Source organism: Rhinatrema bivittatum, chromosome 8 (assembly GCF_901001135.1).
Source record: "Rhinatrema bivittatum chromosome 8, aRhiBiv1.1, whole genome shotgun sequence".
NCBI lineage: Eukaryota > Metazoa > Chordata > Amphibia > Gymnophiona > Rhinatrematidae > Rhinatrema > Rhinatrema bivittatum.
In genome coordinates, this window is record NC_042622.1 from 165,607,016 (window position 1) to 165,624,954 (window position 17,939).

The window sequence follows — 17,939 nt, forward strand, 5'->3', positions numbered from 1 at the left end:
CGCGTCCACCCGCCGCCTGGAACAAGCGCCCACCCGCCCGCGGCCTAGATTTAACGCTCGTCCACCCGCCCCCGCCGCCGCCGCCGCCTGGAACAAGCGCCCACCCGCCCGCGGCCTAGATTTACGGTAACACGCGACCACCCGGCTCCCGCCGCCAGCCGCCTGGACCCACGCGGCCCTCCGACAGGTATTTAAAAAATTCGACTGTTTTTCCAATATAAGACATACCCTGAAAGTAAGACATAGTGGGACTTTTGGGGGTAAAAAGAAAGTAAGATGCTGTCTTATATTCGGGGAAACACGGTATATATATATATATAATCTACATAGAAATATACTTACACACAAACTCGAACGGTAGTCACATGAACATAGATCTATACCCTGTACCCATACTACCTCATACCCAGACCAACAATGAGCAAAACAGAAACCCACACACACACAGTTATCCCGTATCTATACAGGCACAGAGACACAAGACACCCTGCAGAGAGACACAAATTCAGTAGTTAATTTGAATGAAGCCTGGTATTGTGCTTTTTCAGTTATTGGTCCTCACCTATGGAAGGAACTCCCAGAATCTATTAGAACATTAACTTGCTTTTCAGTTTTTAAAAAAAAAGCAGTGAAGAAATTTTTTTTAAGAAAGCTTTTAGTGACTTACAGTAAACAAGACCAGGATTAAGGTATGTGGGGAATTTCTTATGCAGTACGAGGCAGTCAATTTTTTGGGAGGCACAGGCATCTGTTGGGATGTTTGAAGTGTGCAAATGGCTCTTTGTTGGTCTGTAAGATGGTGGCCTTTATGGATTTTATGCTTTTATATGTTTGATTTTAATTGTTTAATGTGTCTTACTGTGTGATTATTTGTTACAATGTTATGCTTGTTATCCACCTTGAACACTTGGATATGCGCAGAGTTTGAGTTTTTAAAATGATACCTAGACAGGCACAGTGAGACACAGGCAGACAGACCATCAGGTCATACACCACAATGGAAAGGGCCAGCTAAAGTGTTTTCCCTGTACGTACCGGATCAGGCCAGACTCCTGGGTTTTGCCTCCGCACCAGCAGATGGAGACAAGAGCAAGATTTGACAGGCTCTGCCATAAATACCAGGGTGCCACCCACAGCCTGTCAGTATTACTCTGTCTCCAGCAGATGGTCCGGGTGCATGGCCCACAGTCAGCATTGATTTAAAAAAGAGAAAAGGGGTTTTAGATAGTTAGTGTTGTGCTGATTCCTTCTTTTTAATTAAGTTTAAAAAAAAAAAAGGGAGTAAGAAGATTGCAGAGTGCAGCGCCGGTCTGTGCCTCCCAGGGGGTTGTCAGGTCCTGAGGGGACCATCCCCCCCGGTATTATAGGCTGCTGGTACTAAGGGTCGAGGACCCTGCTTGTCTTCACGGCCCAGCCGGGGTGATACCGGGGAGCCCGGCTCACTCACCCCAGCCGGACCGCTTCAGGACCTGACGAGGGACAGCATCTCAGGTAAATAAAAATAAAACTAGTAGCGCGTCAGGCGGCGGCTCTCGGGACTTGTGCGGCGGCGGTCGGCAGTCGAATTTTCTCTCTCCCCACCCCCTGATCTTTAATTTTTATTTTGATTTCTCGGCGCTCCGATTCTAGCATGCCACGAGGGTCGGCCTGCGGCTCGGGGAGCGCGCGCCTCTCGTGGGATGGGCTGTGCTCAGCCTGCAGCCCCGGAGGCGAGGGACCTTCGGGATCGGTTCAGGGGTGGTGGTGAGGTGTCGTACAATGGCGATTGCAGTTGGGGAGCATTCCTCTGCTCTCCCCAAGCAGCTGCTGACAAGCGGGGGGAAACCCGCCATTTTGGCTCCGGCTCCGATCGTGGTGGGGGCCAGGAATTCCCCACCCTCCCTCTCCCACAGAGACCGGTCTCACGGCCCGTCTCGCCAGCGGGAGCAGCAGGGGGAGGGAAGGGGGGTGACGCAGGAACAGATTCTGAAGGCTCCTGTTCCTCCTTTTCGTCAGGTTTTATTCTGGCAATGAATAGGGCTTTTAAGGCCCGCAAAGCCTATAAGAGACAATCGCCCAAGTCAGGGGGCTCTGAGGGCCCACATCCTGCGGGCAAGAGTCTGCCACGGTCGGGGGACACGGGGACCATCCAGGTCAAAACGCCCGTTGCGGGCTATCCCCCCAGGGAGGACATGGTGTGCAGTCTCCTTCTACTCCCCACGGGGGGTAGAAGGAGACTGCACACCATCGCAGGGGGCGACGAGACAGAGCCAGGTATCGGAGGGTGATGACCTAAGGGTGATCCGCCTTTTCCGCAGAGACAAGTTGGGACCTCTCATTCCCGCCATTTTGGGGGAGTTAGAGATTGCTGCGCCTCCCAAGGAGTCTCGGCTCAATGGATCCTGTGTTGTTGGGTCTGAGTGGCCCTCCCATGACATTTCCCTTTCATTTTTCCGCTACGGACCTTCTTTTTCGTGAGTGGGATACCCCGGACTTGGGTCTGAAGGTCACAAAGGCTATGGATAAGCTTTATCCTTTGCCTGAGGACGCCCTGGAAGTTCTTCGGGTGCCGAAGGTAGATGCCGCTGTCTCGGTGGTAACGAAGAGGTCCCACCGAGACTGAAGGACCTCCAGGATCGAAAGCTGGAGATCCAGCTTAAGAAGATTTTCGAAGTCTCAGCTCTAGGGGCCCGAGCGGCAATTTGTAGTAATTTTGCATTACGGGCCGGACTGCGTTGGGTTCAACAACTTCTCGCCAATGAAGGCCTCTCGGAGGAGGAAGCCAGACAAGCTGCCGCCTCAAAGCGGTCGTGGCTTATAGTGTGGACGCACGGTACAATCTCCTGAGAACTTCGGCTCGTTCCATGGTTTCAGTTGTCTCGGCGAGACTGCTATTGTGGTTACGGAACTGGGCCGCGGATGGAGCCCCCAAATCCCGGCTGGGGTCCTTACCCTTTAAGGGCAAGCTGCTGTTTGGAAAGGAATTAGAGGACATGATTCAGTTGCTGGGCGAAAATAAGGGTTATCGACTCCCAGAGGACAGGATGCGTTCCAGGGGGTCCTTTTCAATCAGATCCAGGTTTCGGGGAAATCGAAAAGCTCATATTCCTCATCCTAGTACCCCGCCCCCCCTGCCTTCCTTTCGGTCGGGGGGGGGGGGGGGGGGGGGAGATAGGCTGCAGTCCCAGTCCTTTCGAGGAAGATGTTTTGGTAGACCTGCTTCCTCCCAGTCGGCTCCCGGCGGTAAGGCTGCACAATGATGTCCGGCCGGTCCATTCCTCCGTACTGAAGGTAGGGGGCAGATTGTCTCTTTTTTACGAGGAGTGAACCACAATCACGACAGACCAATAGGTGCTTTCTGTGATAAAACATGGCTACGCTTTAGATTTTGCACGCCGTCCCAACCCAAGATTTTTCCCATCCCCGTGCAGGTACGCCGACAAACGGCGAGCAGTCCAACAGACTTTGGTTCAACTGTTGGATCTGGGAGCAATTGTTCCAGTTGCCACTCAGTAGCAATGAAAAGGACATTACTCCATATACGTCGTCATTCTAAAGAAGGAAGGGTTCTTCCGTCCCATTCTAGATCTAAAGAGCATCAACAGATGCCTTTGGATTCCATGCTTTCACATGGAGACGTTGTGGCCCGTCATCGCTTACGTTCGGCTTGGTGACATCGCCCAGAACCTTCACCAAGATAATGGGGGTTGTTGCAGCACAGCTGCATCAAGAGGGGTTGTTGGTGCATCCGTATCTGGACGATTGGTTGATTCAAGCAAAATCCGAGCCTCTATGTCGATCGGTGATACACCGGGTCCTACAGCTGTTGGGCTCGCTCGGCTGGGTGGTCAACACATCCAAAAGTCAGCTCACTCCCTCTCAGTTGCTGGAATTTTTGGGAGCTTTATTCGACACGCGGCAGGGGGAAGTCTTTCTCTCCTTCGATCGCAGTCTCAAATTGTGGGGGCAGGTCAGGTCCTTGCTGCAGAAACAACCACTGACTGTTTGGGACTATCTACAGATGCTAGGTTCCATGGCTTCGACGCTGGAGCTGGTTCCTTGGTCATTCATGCACATGCAGCCCTTACAATCGGCATTGCTTTCCCGCTGGTGTCCGGTGTCCTAGCAGTTCTACCTCCCGTTGCCTCTGACGAATCTGGCACGCTCCAGCCTGGGGTGGTGGTTGTGTTCAGACAATCTCCTCCGGGGGTCTCGGTGGTACAGGAGTGGACGGTGGTCACCACAGATGCGAGCCTCTCTGGTTGGGGAGCAGTGTGCTTGCGGAAGTCAGTACAGGGACGCTGGTCGATCAGTTTGCTAGGAGACCAGGGTGGTGCGTCTGGCGTTGCAGGCCTTTCTCCCTCTGATTCAGGGAAAGTCGGTCAGGGTGCTATGCGACAACAGTGGCCTACATCAACCGTCGGGGGGGGGACCAGGAGTAGAGGGAGGCCAGGAGTCCGGTGGTGTTAGAAGCTCATCTGTTGATTCAGTGGGCGGAACGGCACCCTTGTCAGCATAGCCGCGTCCCACATAGGGGTAGACCACATTCACGCAGACTTCTTGAGTCGACATCAGCTCGACCCCGCAGAATGGGAGCTTGCGGACACAGCTTTTCAACTCATCTGCGACAGATGGGGAACGCTGGCCATGGATCTGATGGCGACCTTCCAGAATCCAAGGCCCCGCGCTTCTTTGCTCATTGAAGAGAAATGGGGGCAGAGAGGGTGGACGCCTTGGCGCTACCCTGGCCGACGTCAGTCCTTCTGTATGTCTTTCCCCCCCTGGCCGCTGATCAGCAAGGTTCTTCGTCGAATAGAGAGTCATTCTTCAGAGGTAAATCTGGTGGCCCCCGAGTGGCCACGTCGACCGTGGTTTGCGGACCTCGTCAATCTCGCAGTGGAGGATCCACTGCGTCTCCAGTTTCTAGCGAATCTGCTTCATCAGGGGCCTGTTTGTTTCGATCAGGTAGATCGCTTTTGTCTAGCGGCATGGCGTTTGAGAGGCAATGTTTAAAAGGCAAAGGTTATTCTGATGCAGTGGTGTCCACCCTCCTGAGGTCGTGTAAGAACTCGACTTCCTTATCGTATGTGCGAGTTTGGAAGGTTTTTGAATTATGGTGCGTTTCCCGTGCAATTCTGTCTACTCGGGTGTCTGTTTCCAGTATTCTAGCCTTTCTACAAGACAGTTTGGCTAAGGGTTTGTCCTGTAGTTCGTTGCGAGTGCAGGTGCCAGCTCTAGGTTGTTTACATGGTTCTGTGGAAGGGAGGACTCTTGCGGCACACCCAGATGTTGCCTGGTTTCTGAGGGGGGCAAAGCATCTACGACAGCCGCTCCTTGCCCCATGTCCCTCCTGGAACTTAAACGTAGTTCTCAAGGCGTTGTGTGCGCCACCATTTGAGCCTCTGAAGAGGGTGACCTCATACCCAGACCAACAATGAGCAAAACAGAAACCCCCACACACACAGTTATCCCATATCTATACAGGCACAGAGACACAAGACACCCTGCAGAGAGACACAAATTCAATAGTTAATTTGAATGAAGCCTGGTATTGTGCTTTTTCAGTTATTGGTCCTCACCTATGGAAGGAACTCCCAGAATCTATTAGAACATTAACTTGCATTTCAGTTTTTAAAAAAAAGCAGTGAAGAAATTTAAAAAAAAAGCTTTTAGTGACTTGCAGTAAACAAGACCAGGATTAAGGTATGTGGGGAATTTCTTATGCAGTACGAGGCAGTCAATTTTTTGGGAGGCACAGGCATCTGTTGGGATGTTTGAAGTGTGCAAATGGCTCTTTGTTGGTCTGTAAGATGGTGGCCTTTATGGATTTTATGCTTTTATATGTTTGATTTTAATTGTTTAATGTGTTTTACTTGCTTGTTATCCACCTTGAACACTTGGATATGGGCAGAGTTTGAGTTTTTAAAATGATACCTAGACAGGCACAGTGCGACACAGGCAGACAGACCATCAGGTCATACACCACAATGGAAAGGGCCAGCTAAAGTGTTTTACACATTGAGAAAAACTCCCATTGCCCCTGCCTACCCATTATATAGTTATTTATTTATTACTAGTTTTCACCAATCTTTCCTATTTAGCTCTCTATTTTTGTAGTTTCTTAGTTTGCTCCTCTCTTTTCACATGTGTTGATTTTATTTAACTTTTTCTTTAGACTTTGCCCTTCTACTCTCCCTCTCAGCCTCCGCCTCTTCCTTTGCTGTGGTCTCTTTACCCATTGCCCTCCCTACCTCTTTTCCACCAGCCAGACAGCAGCTGTCATCTCTCTTCCTGGATAGGGACAGAGTGGCAGCAGGAACTCCTGGCCTGAGGATGGCAGCTCTTCCTGGGTTATGTTTAGGTCTGCTGCAGAGTAAGCGGCTCCCTCACTGTATTTGCCACAGCAGAAACAGCTCCCCTTCCCAGCCTACTCTGGCCTGTTTGCCATGATGCCAATGTGTTCTGGCAGCTCTCGCCAGCTTGCAGGGCCTCCAGTGCACCAAGACTCAACAGCCTTATTGGGCAGTCAGTGCGCTGCCCCCCCCCCCCCCCCCCCATATAAAGATTCTGTACCAATTCCTTGAGCTACCTAGGAAGAGATATTTGTAATTATCCAGAGCTCCCTCCCTGTTTTTATTGCAATTTTGCCATTGCAGCAAGGGACCACTTATTATGGCTCGCTCCAGTGACCCCCCCACGTCTATCCAGTGTCGCTGGTTTGCAGTTGATGAAGTCGTCCTCCTTCCCCCCCCCCCCCTCCCCCAGGGCTAGCCTGACCTTATAGAAATAGAGGTCCAGATTGAGAGACAATCCAGTTAGCAAAGTTAGCCAGATAAACTTAATCCAGCTAAATTTGGAGGTATATTCAATAGTGAAACCGCACTATTGAATATAGCTGGCTATTTTAAAGTTAGGTAGCTATAGTCCTAACTTTAGGACAGCTCTTTAGCCGGACCAGACTTATCCAGCTAAGACACCTAGACCTAACACTTGGAGTTAGCCTTATTCAGTAAGGGGTAATAGTGCATCGAAAACGCGCGTCCAACCCCCTGAAACGAATAATGCCTGCAACAGGCAAATGCATGTTGATGGCCCTATTAGTTATTCCCGTGTGATTCAGTAAGTAAAATGTGCAGCCAAGCCGCACATTTTACTTTCAGAAATTAGCGCCTACCCAAAGGTAGATGCTAATTTCGGCCAGCACTGGGAAAGTGCACAGAAAAGCAGTAAAAACTGCTTTCTGTACACCCTCTGACTTAATCTCATGGTAATATTAAGGCAGAGGTCCCAAAAGTAAAAAAATAATTAAAAATAAAAAATTTAAAATCGGCCCGTGCCTCGGAAGACAGATGCTCAATTTTGCCGGTTTCCGAACCTCTGGCTGGCAGCCAGTTCGAGAACCGATGCTGGCAAAATTGTCAGATGTCAAACCCACTGACAGCTGCTGCTCCTGTCAAAAAAGAGGTGCTAGGGACAAGCTAGTATTCCCTAGCGCCTCTTTTTACCGTCAGCCCTCATTTGAATATTAAATTGCACGCACAGAAGAGTGGCCTGTGCCCGTGCCGGGAGAGCAGGTGCTCTCCCGTGCCTTTTACTGCATCGGCCCGTTAGCCAGCTAACTCAACGCCTCCCAATTATGGCCTCAGAACACCCCGAACGTAGGTGGCTAGAATTTAGCTGACTTAACTTAGTAGGGAGCTAGAATTTAGTTGCATTTGTGCCCAAATATTCATTTATGACTAACTTCTGAAGTAGTCGGTTAAATGCATGTGAAGATGGACCTCCCCGTATTTATTCCAGCACCATGAAAGGATGCGAATGCTGTGGAGAGCATGAGCAAGCAGGAGTTTGCCATAGGGCTTCACAAACAGGGTAACCAAAATATTAAATTTAACTGAATTCTTCAGCAAATTTGTACTCTTCTTGGGGACACAAGAACCTTCTGCTGCTTTCCAGTTTCCCTAATCAGCAGAGCAGAGCTGGTGCCTGCTGAAGGGAGGGTGGGGGCAGCTGTCTCTGACTGCAAGGGCTGGTCTCCTGATAAAGGAGACAATTTTAATATCAGAAGAGTCCACCTCCAGTGAGGATGGAAGCAGCCTTATCTCACCGCTGGCAGAGCACAGCACATTTAAATAAGAGTGCACATATTTAACCCAATGCACTCACTGCCCACTCACACAAATGGACTGACAGTGTGATCCTTCTGCCACCAGCCTCAGGGGGTGACTCCAAATAGGTGGTGGCTGTGAGAAATGCACTGTGCTCTGAGCTCTGTTCAAAAGTATTGTGACATGCTTGTCCCTCGCCTCTTACAGCAAAGCATCGCATGCCCATTCAGTCCCTGCACTCCTCTACCCCCAGCTCTTTGCTCATGCATGAGAGGACATGCTTGAATTAGGTATGTCCTGGGGCACTACCACTGGGGAAGGGGGCCGAGGACTCCAGCCTGAAACAGTCCTGAGGCCTTTGTAGCTATAATCCTAAGGTGACCTGAGAGTAGATACTGCCATGTCCCTCTGTTCCAAGATGGAGTTTTGCTTTCCTTGTTTGCTCTGTATCAAAAGTGACTTTAAACCAGTAAAGTGACAAGCTGCATCTCTACAATCCAAACAGAAGCAGTCTGGCTCTTCATGGCCCTTGGCGCAGCACATGCCTGCACACTTTTGCCACTTTGTCAAACACTGCAGTTTTGACAGCTTTAGCAACTTGATACTTTTTTGTATTTACAGGAGCTTCCTTTCCCTTGTGCATTACTAATACCTTTGTGTAGGTAGGTCAGTCATACAATGAGATATTATATGAGAGACACAATATTTCTTAATGCAGAAGAAGACAAATGTATTGTGCAGAGAAAGGAAGTTCTAGGGCTAGGAAGAGAAAGGGTGGTGGAAGCGAGGAATGCACATAAAACAGTAAGAGACTAAGAGGCCATGTGATAAGGACAAAGGATCCTTAGTTGCTAAAAGTGCAGAAATTAGAAACCTACAACCAAGTAGCATGGGTGAAAGGTCCTTGATTCAGCAATAATGCTGGGGCTGCCAGAATGAACATGAGGTTATTATAAAATGTTTAGTCCTAGCAGTAAATCGGAATCCACCATAGGTCCAGTGGGGTCTGGCAGGCTGTAATTTCTAATCATTGATCAGCAATCCTAGTGAAAAATGCATGTACTCACATAGCCAGGCTACGCAGGGGGCCTTTGATGCCAGACGTCCAGGCAACGGCCACACCACTATTGCCATTTAGATTATTGCAGAGCCTCGTGGTTAGGCCTGGGTAGGCGGGTGCTGGAGGGAACTATATGGGGACATTGTGTGCTCTTCTACCTAAGATGTAGGAGTACAAAGGAAGAAGACAGGCTGTCCTGGACAAGGGAGGATATATCCTTGGCAATATGGAGAGAATAACTGGGTGGGCCTGGCTGGTTTCTTTCTACCATCATTTATTATGTTACTATAACAAGATACAAATCTGTAGAGAAAGAGAGAGAATGTATCAACTAGGTAAAATAGCAATGAAAGAGAGCAACAAGAGAATAATGGAGTCTAGTTGTGGCACATGCTTGAATGTAACCTTTAATATATGAAGGAAACACTATGACAATGACAGACTTCCTGACATCACAACAGACATGCAGAGTTCACATGCAGATAGGAGGGGGGGTTTTGTAACAGTCATTTGCATGGGGCTTCTGCTCCCCCCCCTGTCACATTTGGTTCCTGGCAGCGGCAATGACAGGGGACAGCACCACAGCTCCATTCTCCTGACCATCATGATGACTACTAGTGAAAAGAAGTCTTAGTGTCTGCTTTCCGACTGCTTCAGGTTGTGGAGAAAATGAGCTTTGCAGGCAGGCCCTCAGCAGGGTTGCAATGCACGTCCCATGTTCCATAATGAGGTGATAAGTTCCTTCCCATCTCCTCAGGCTTTCACACTTCTTTTTAGATTTCCTGGTTTGCCTGAGAAAACGAGGACCTTGATCCCTTTCACAAAGTATAGCTGAGAAGTAGAAAGAACACAAGGAAAGGCAGAGACCAGGAAATAAACTGATGAGGATGGACTTCTTCAAATTAAAAAAATACAAAGTAGTATTGACTTCATGTACAGGTTAGCACGAAGGTTAAAAGCAGGAGTTCCCCTACCAATAATAACAGCTAGCTGGCTTCATACTCTCCCTTAACTACATAAATATATCAAGGGTGAACAAGGGAAGCGCTACATGCTTAAAATGTCAGTTTATTTCTGCAGTAAAGAGAAAAGGTACACTGCGAGCAGGCACCAAACCCACACAGACATTCTACGAGGTCATGGGCCTGAGCCCCAGGGATGCTTCCCTGCCAGCCCTCACACACAAAAACACTACCACCATTCTCCATTTAGGGAACTGCAGGGCTCGATTCATCCAGGCCTTTCCTCAGGGGACTGGCCTGACTTTTATGTAGTTTCACGGATGATATTAGTGCCTAAAGTTTTCTTTAAAGTGTCTCCTTGGCATTGCCCACCATTGTGAATTTATGTAAAATGAAGGTGTTGTAAATCCACACACCTCAACTGAAATCCTATGACCATAAGAAAGCCGTGCAGTAATTCTACAGGCAAGCTGAGGTGTTGAGTGGGCTCCCACATGCCAGCCACCCTCCACAGCGTGGGAGGCCTCGAGGCCTGCCCAAGCATCCAAGGGCCATACACAATATCACAAATTTGCATATTTTAAAAAGCTAGACTGCTCTCGAGGATTAAAGTTGCCCAGCCCTGACTAAAAAACAGCAGAGTCCACTCTTCCCTAAGCCTGTGAATGGCATGAAGCCCCTTTACTTTCACTGCTACCTCTCTCTGCTATCCCTTCTCCCCAAAATAAAAAGTGGAAACCGAGGAGCAGTGTCAGGATTCCCGGCCTCCTGTGGTGACCCCCCTACCGGAGGAGAACTTTGTTCATGTCTGGTGACGGATTGTGAAGATGAGCCTTAAACACTAAAATACCCAGAAAAGCAGTCAACTCAAGGGCCTAAGAATTGGGCCCAAAATTAATCTAAATTAGGTGCCCAGTTCTCAAATTCTGCAATAACTTTTCTTGCCTGCACTATCTCCACCCACTTTTTAGGTCCCTAAGTTTAGAGCTCAGCTCCAATCAATCAGTTTTCAAAGGGGCCAAGTAAGGAGCCTCACAGCATCTCTCTCATTTTATGTCCATGAGGAAAATGCTCAGTGCATCTAGGCCCTAAACCCTTTGAAAACTGCTGTCCAATGAATTATCTAAAACAGGTTTTCTAGAATTGCCACTTTAAGTAACTCAAGAAGTCATTATAGAAGCATCCGCTGCTTAAAAACACAAGCATTGGCTGCGGTTACATCTCCAAAAGGTATTCCAGTGTGGATTGTCATTTGAATCTGCATCAAACAAGCCAACTTAAAACTAACACAAACACACAATTAAAATTCAAGCACTACGATGACAACAAGACAGTCTCCCCAGAAATGGCTCCATACCCTTGTCCATGTCGCACTGCTTCCCAAGCAGAGGCAGTCACACAGCGCCTGCAGAGAAAGGCAGGCCTGCAGCTGGGGGGGTGGATTCTTTGACAGGCAGCTGTGGCTAGGGTGAAAGCAGAGCAGGCTGTTAGAAACGTGAGAAGGGTTTTTTGCCTGCTGCAGTGTCAGCTGCATGACATGAATTACCCGGGAAGGGATAAAAGTCCACAACAGTAGAGATTCAGCCCCATCTTAGAGATGAAATGACTGGCCGTTCCAAGGGGTTCATATATATACACCTTGTTACCCCCCTTCCTGTCACCAGTTTTGGTTCGACTGCCATTTCTAGGTTAATGTACTATTTCTGGGCTCTGATGACTTTGCCATTAAAATCCTTTTTTCCCTGAAAATGATGTGTCCGACCCGATAAAGTTTAGTCCAGTGGTTATGTGACAGACATTAGCACAAAATAAGGCTGAAAAGTTGTGTTTTATTTGTAGTCTAATTTAAAAAGATGTTGAATTTTAAGAGTCCTATTTCATGGTAAGTGAATCCTAATGTAGAAATCTTTGGGATTTTCAGACCAGTGATGCGGCTGGAAGGGCAGTGCATGAAGTTAGCTATATTTTGTAACATGTGTGATTATTATTCAGTACTGTAAAGCACTTTGATTAGTTTATTATACTGCCTTTCAGAAACAAACAACAATCAGTGCAACTCTCTTAAGACAGCTTCACTAATGCTGCTTGTCTTCATAGTGACAGCCTGTGGGTATGAGATGCAGACGGATTATCAGAGGCATGCTACTCTCAGGGAAGGGAGAGCATTATATACGGAAGAAACCTTGGACAGGAAATGGGAAAAGTGCAGTAGAGTAACAGGCTAGCTCTATGACAAACAAAAAGCTGGAAGGTGAGGCGTGCAGCTTTGGAAGTCCGAATGCTCTGTAATGGTGGGGAGTACATCATAGCTTGCAGAAACCAGGCAGCATATGTGAGGAGACATGAACTGCAGAACAAGGCATGTCTGTTATGAAAGCCATGAAGTAACTGCAGAAGTGCTATCACTAGAAGGAAACCATCTCAGACAAAGAGACCAAGGAAGACCTATCAATGCTGAAGGTCAGGATATTACAGAGCCAGTGGTTTCTATACTACCAAACCAAAAGCCACAAGAAGCCTCACCAAGCAGCATTCAGTGGAGCCATCAAAGAATAACAGGAAGCTTCAGATGAGTTTCTAAGCAAAAACTAATTTAACTTGCTATAGTTTAAAGAAATGTGGGATGTGACACAAAATCCCACCCTGTAAGAGGGTTTAACTGCAGCCACAGCACCCCAGTTCCTGGTTGTGCCTCTCTTACAGCTGTTTGTCACGTTAGCAGTTTATGTCACTTAAATGTAAGTAATCTGTAATGTCACTCGGGTAAGAAAGCATGCTCTGAGTGTCAGTGACTTTAAATAGTTCTTTGCTCCCAGTGAAGTTCTAGGGATTCTGATCCTCAGAGCCAGGCAGACGGGTAACATTTCTAACAGAGGCAGAGGCTTTCTACAGAGCTAAAGTCATTACCAAGAGAGACAAGAATCAGCTCAGAGGGCTCTTCCTGTTAAAAGGTAGAGCAGATCCATTCTTTGCACTGCAGAGTTGTACTAGCACAATGACATGTGACTGGTGGGTCAGTCCCTAAAACCTCCAGGCAACTGAAGGCAAGCCAGAAGGGCAGACTTTCCCCAGAGGACAGTGCTAACTGCCCAAGAGGGCATGGCACAGTGTTCAGCATGAGGTCTGGAGAAGCCTACTGTGCCTTACTACCTCAGGCTGAAGAGAAACCGTTCTCACTAGTTGATAGTGCAGAGCTGTGAAGAGTCAACTTTATAAGGAAAGGTCCAATGTATACAACGTGATAAACACAATCTTACAAGACCGTTCACAGTCTGCAGCACTGGCCACCACTCTCGTCTTACCAGAGGTTTATAAAGATTGAAAAGGCAAACAGCTCTCCTGCGTACATAACTTCACCCCAACGTCAACTACAGGGAGTTTGCATCCATTTCTAAAGCACCCAAGGTGAACACAATTTGTACTGTTTGAGCCTCACTTTCAATGCACTTTGTACAGTGATTGCTGACAGGCGTCAGGTAGTTTGAATTTCTCTGGGTATCTCTTATACAATGGAGCTGCACAGCACATGGCTCAAGAATAATCTCCAGGGAATCTAGAGGAAGCAGGGGTTAGGGCTTTGCTCTGTTAATATAAGGAATAATTTAGCCAGTTGGCAGATTGGCTTTGTTGCAGGACAGTAGTGTAGTATAAGAAGGCCGATTCTCAAATCTGGAGAAGGGGGTGACTTCATACAGCAAATTCTGTTCTCTCCTGTCACTCTAAATGCCTTAAGGACAAAGACCCAGGGCTTCCTAAATCCTCATTCCCTGCTTGACCCAATCCTGCCTCACGCACGTCCCTGTGGCTGGATTTCTAGAACTGATAGTCCCCTCCCCTTGCAACTTCTGAAGGCACAGAAAACACAAGAGCAGACAAGCTGGAAGTTACATGGGACCAAAATCATTTACAATCATAAAAAATTAAAAGTTCCAATGTGATACAGGGACACACTAACTCCATATAAACATGCCTGGTTTCTGGTCCTACAAAATAAGGCACCAGAGATTTTAAAAACAAAATTCCAAGTGTCTGTTCTCTATAAAACAAAAAGAGTTCCCAAGTGTTTAAAGGCAATTGATAGAGTGCATAAGGGACTGTGGTCTTTGCTGGATGGATTGTTCTGTTCTCACGCCTGAACGCCTGTCGCTTTCTGGATCAGGGGAATCTGCGGGAGGAAAGAGACACAGTTAGCAAATGTGCAGAGGTGGCGTGGGGTATGGCAGGCTGAGAGGAGAGTGGTGCCTGCTACACATATCCATTTCTTTTGGTAGGTGTAGGCAGTGCTGCTGTCTGGGACCCACACGTCCTCCCACCATCGGCTGATCTCCTCGGCTTCCCCCTAAAGCTGAAATGGGCATCTTCTTCCTTCCCATCTCGCCCCCAGCAGAGCACAGAATAAAGAGTGAAAGCCCTGATGTAAAGACATGCAAGCCAGTCTACCTTGGACAAATCAACACCAGTCAGCGCCTGGACGGAGGCCGGGAGCTCTGCCAGCAAGCGGGTCACTTCACTGGTCACTTTATTGTTGTCCCCGCTAAGAATAACAATCTCATCCACCTTCGCCAGAGGAGCAGCAACCTTGGCAGCAATCTGCAGGTAAAGAGAAACATTGAAGGACAGCCGAGAGCGCCCTAATGCCTGCGTCACACTTTTACAAGTTACAGATTAACTTTCAAATTCAAGGCACTTCCATCTAGATCTACACTACAAGGATGTGGACAGTATTTCTGTAGCCCAAAGGTCATGCTATCAAACTGCAATCTTACAGGTGAATTTTCAAAAGAGTTACGCATGTAAACAAAATATACTATGCTAGCAATTTTTAAAAGCCATTTACCTGCGTTAACTGCACTTAATGGGGGTAAAACCTATGGACAATTCAATGGCATAGATTGTAGCAATTTTCAAAAGCCTGTTTACATGGGTGAAGTGCAGTTACACGTGTAAAAGCCACTTTTAAGCATGGAAATGCTTTTGAAAGTCAGGCCCTTAAGACAATTACTCATCTCCTTATGAGAGACAGAGGTGGATTTCTCTTTCTGGTAATGGCAATCATACATGCTCTGGCATATCCTCAGGTGGCCGCTGGCACCTAGAAGCATTTTTCTCCTGAGAACTTGCCTGTGGCAGGCAGTCCAGCACAAGCGCCATCTTTGCTGCATCTCCGTACTGCTGGTAGGCCTCAGCTTTCAGCTTCATTTTCTCTGCCTCCGCCTTGCCGATTGCTTCAATGACTGAAGCTTCTGCCTCACCAATCTTCCGGATCTTTTCTGCTTCCGCCTGTGCTATAAGAACCTGCTTTACTCTAGAAAGGAGAAAAGAAACTGAGTCACCTCTAGTCAATGTGCATTTTATTAGGAGCTTTGCTATGACAATTGTACTTCGCAAGCAGAGTACTAAATTTCTATAATCCCAATTTACTGCCAAAGGTTTCTGCATTCCCCTGAACCTGCAAGACTAATGAGAGATTGTATCTCTGTCACATATATGGAACACTCATGATCTCCCGGAGTCCCTTCATAGGTGCATGCAGCTTGGCAAGCAATCAGAAACCAAGAAAAAGCAGCAGAAAGTCAGAGAAATAATCCCAATTGTACTGGGTCCCACAGGTCTGATTAAACAGAATGTCCAAGCTCACCTTGATATTTTGCCTGTACATATTACACCTTATGAACTCCAGAAGGAAGCTCTCTCTGGCACAGTGCAAGTACCGAGGCAAGCACTAACAGTAAACTTGTGAGACTGTATCCAGCACATCCTATCTGAAGAGTGAGGCTCATTCCCTTTATGGGTACATTGGGGGAGACACTACCTCATGCATGTCTGCCTGCTGCACTAAAGGACTCACTTTTCTCCCTCAGCGATCTGCTGCATCTTGTGAGCTTCGGCCTCTGCTGGTCTCTTGACGGTAGCTATCAGCTCTTTATCCATTCGCAAGATCTCCTTCTCCTCAATGTCAATCTGCTTCTTGCGTTGTACCACCTCAATTTCAATCTCCTCCTGTCGGATCTTCTGCTGCTCTTTGGCGGCCTGGAGTTCATAGGCCAGCTGCGACTCTGCTTTCTGTACATGGAACAGGACAGAAGGAAGACATTTCTCCAGCCTTATTGGCCCTTACTTTCACGCCTGTGATGAAAAGCCTGGACAGCACATTTCTAAGCACATGAATTCCTACAGAGCTTCCAAGGAGTGTGCGGAGATACATGTCTTGAGGAAAAGATACCCAGGCAACCTAGCTCATTAGCAGTAAAAATGGAAAGCTGAGCTAATAATCACCCCTGAGCCTTCAAGCCCTCTCCTCTGTATTCACATCTCTCTCCAACACAAAGTGTCTGCAGAAACTGAGCACCGAGAAGCCCCCAACTTCTCTTGCAAGGGCCTGCTAGCTTCTTGCACACAGCTGCTGACCGCAAAAGGAACCTTTTAAGAATCACATTCTTCTTCTCCCTCCCCCTTCTGCACTGGAAAGGCCATTCTAGGCCCAGCCCATGGACAAACGTTCCCCAGCAAAGGCCGGCCCCAGGATACGCGTCTATGTGCCCACTCTGGCTTCCTACAGGAAGTTCTCCACTTAAGGCATTTCGAGTTACAACAATTCAGAGTTACATTTCTAAACTGACACTCAGTATCTGACCTAGAAAACACTTTTTTCTTTTTCAATAAGCATTTTATTGGTGTTTCATTAGAAAAGCCGACATACATAGTAAATTCTACCATACGCAAGAAACAACCGTCATTTTAACAATGAAATGTCCCCACCCACCCCCTTTAGAAAACACTTTTTTCAGCTTTAAAATGCCCGCCAGACATGGGCTGATGACCATGACATAGCAGGAAGAGGACCAGGGACTCAAAACAGTGTCAATGCAATAGCCTGAAGGCTGCCTTGGCACTTCCTTCTTCAGACAAAAAAAAATGAAAGCTTTAAAATGTGTGTGTGATTTACAGTATTACGTATTACTAAATTCCAGGTTATTCTGGTAAAAATATGGTGTTGGGCCCTAGAACTGGAACCAAGCCCTCATTTATATCTGTTTTCTTACCAGACAATTGGTTTTGACTTACAGTTTTCAGGAATCTGCGGACTTCCTGTATAAATGATTCTGTCTCGGAATAGGGATCCAGCATCGCTGCTGTTAGTACACAGCTGCTACTAAACAGATGTGCAACCTACAGGCTTCCTACTACCCTGAGCCGCTCAGAGCCTGCCTCTTACCTTGGTGTTCACTTCCTGGGAGAAGGCCGCTTTCTGCATTTCAAAGGCTCGTTTGGAGTCTGCCATTTTAGTGTCCGATACGTACTTCACATCTAGCATTTCCCGCTTACAGTCTGCTTCCTATGACAGAGGAAAGAGTCTGCAATTACTAATACCCCTGAATTGTGGAGAAGTGCTTGAAGCTCCAATAAAAGACTGCAGAACAAATCAAGAGATCAGATTGCCCCCCAGAATGCCTGGCTGGCTAAATCTGCCACAACGGAATAGTTTTCTTACAGTTATCACGTAGAAGGCCTAGGCTCAGCTCCCGGGCTGGCTGGAGAGAGCCATACAGCACATTCTGGATTCTGCAGGGAGCATCACTGCAATGGTTGGGCTTAGTGCGGATTATTCAACAAGAGAAAATCCATCAGGTACTTGCAAGTGAAGTCTCCTGGCATCACAATTCAAAAGAGACTGCTTTTGATTGAGTTGGAAACTGGCAGGTCAAAAATCAAAGCAAAGTCCCAAAAAAAGGGAAAGCCAAATCTTTTAAATGATCAATTTGTGCCAGAAGGACGAGGAGCTATCAGATAAAGATGGAAGGAGGGAAATTAAAAGGAAAGTGAGAAAAT

The 17,939-nt window shown here is 47.5% G+C and overlaps 1 protein-coding gene across 5 annotated transcripts in view; it reads right to left on the bottom strand.

Annotated features, from left to right (window-relative positions):
- Positions 1–9,536: 9,536 nt before the first annotated feature.
- Positions 9,537–17,939, bottom strand: part of FLOT2 (flotillin 2) — a 126,657-nt gene continuing 118,254 nt past the window's right edge. For all 5 annotated transcript variants that reach the window (XM_029611098.1, XM_029611099.1, XM_029611103.1 and 2 more), the window contains 5 exons: positions 17,326–17,445; positions 15,958–16,172; positions 15,231–15,414; positions 14,550–14,699; positions 9,537–14,274 (listed from right to left, as the gene is read on the bottom strand). In XM_029611098.1, coding sequence (XP_029466958.1) covers positions 14,236–14,274; positions 14,550–14,699; positions 15,231–15,414; positions 15,958–16,172; positions 17,326–17,445 — 708 coding nt within the window. In that variant the 3' untranslated portion in view covers positions 9,537–14,235. The remainder of the gene's footprint in view (positions 14,275–14,549; positions 14,700–15,230; positions 15,415–15,957; positions 16,173–17,325; positions 17,446–17,939) is intronic.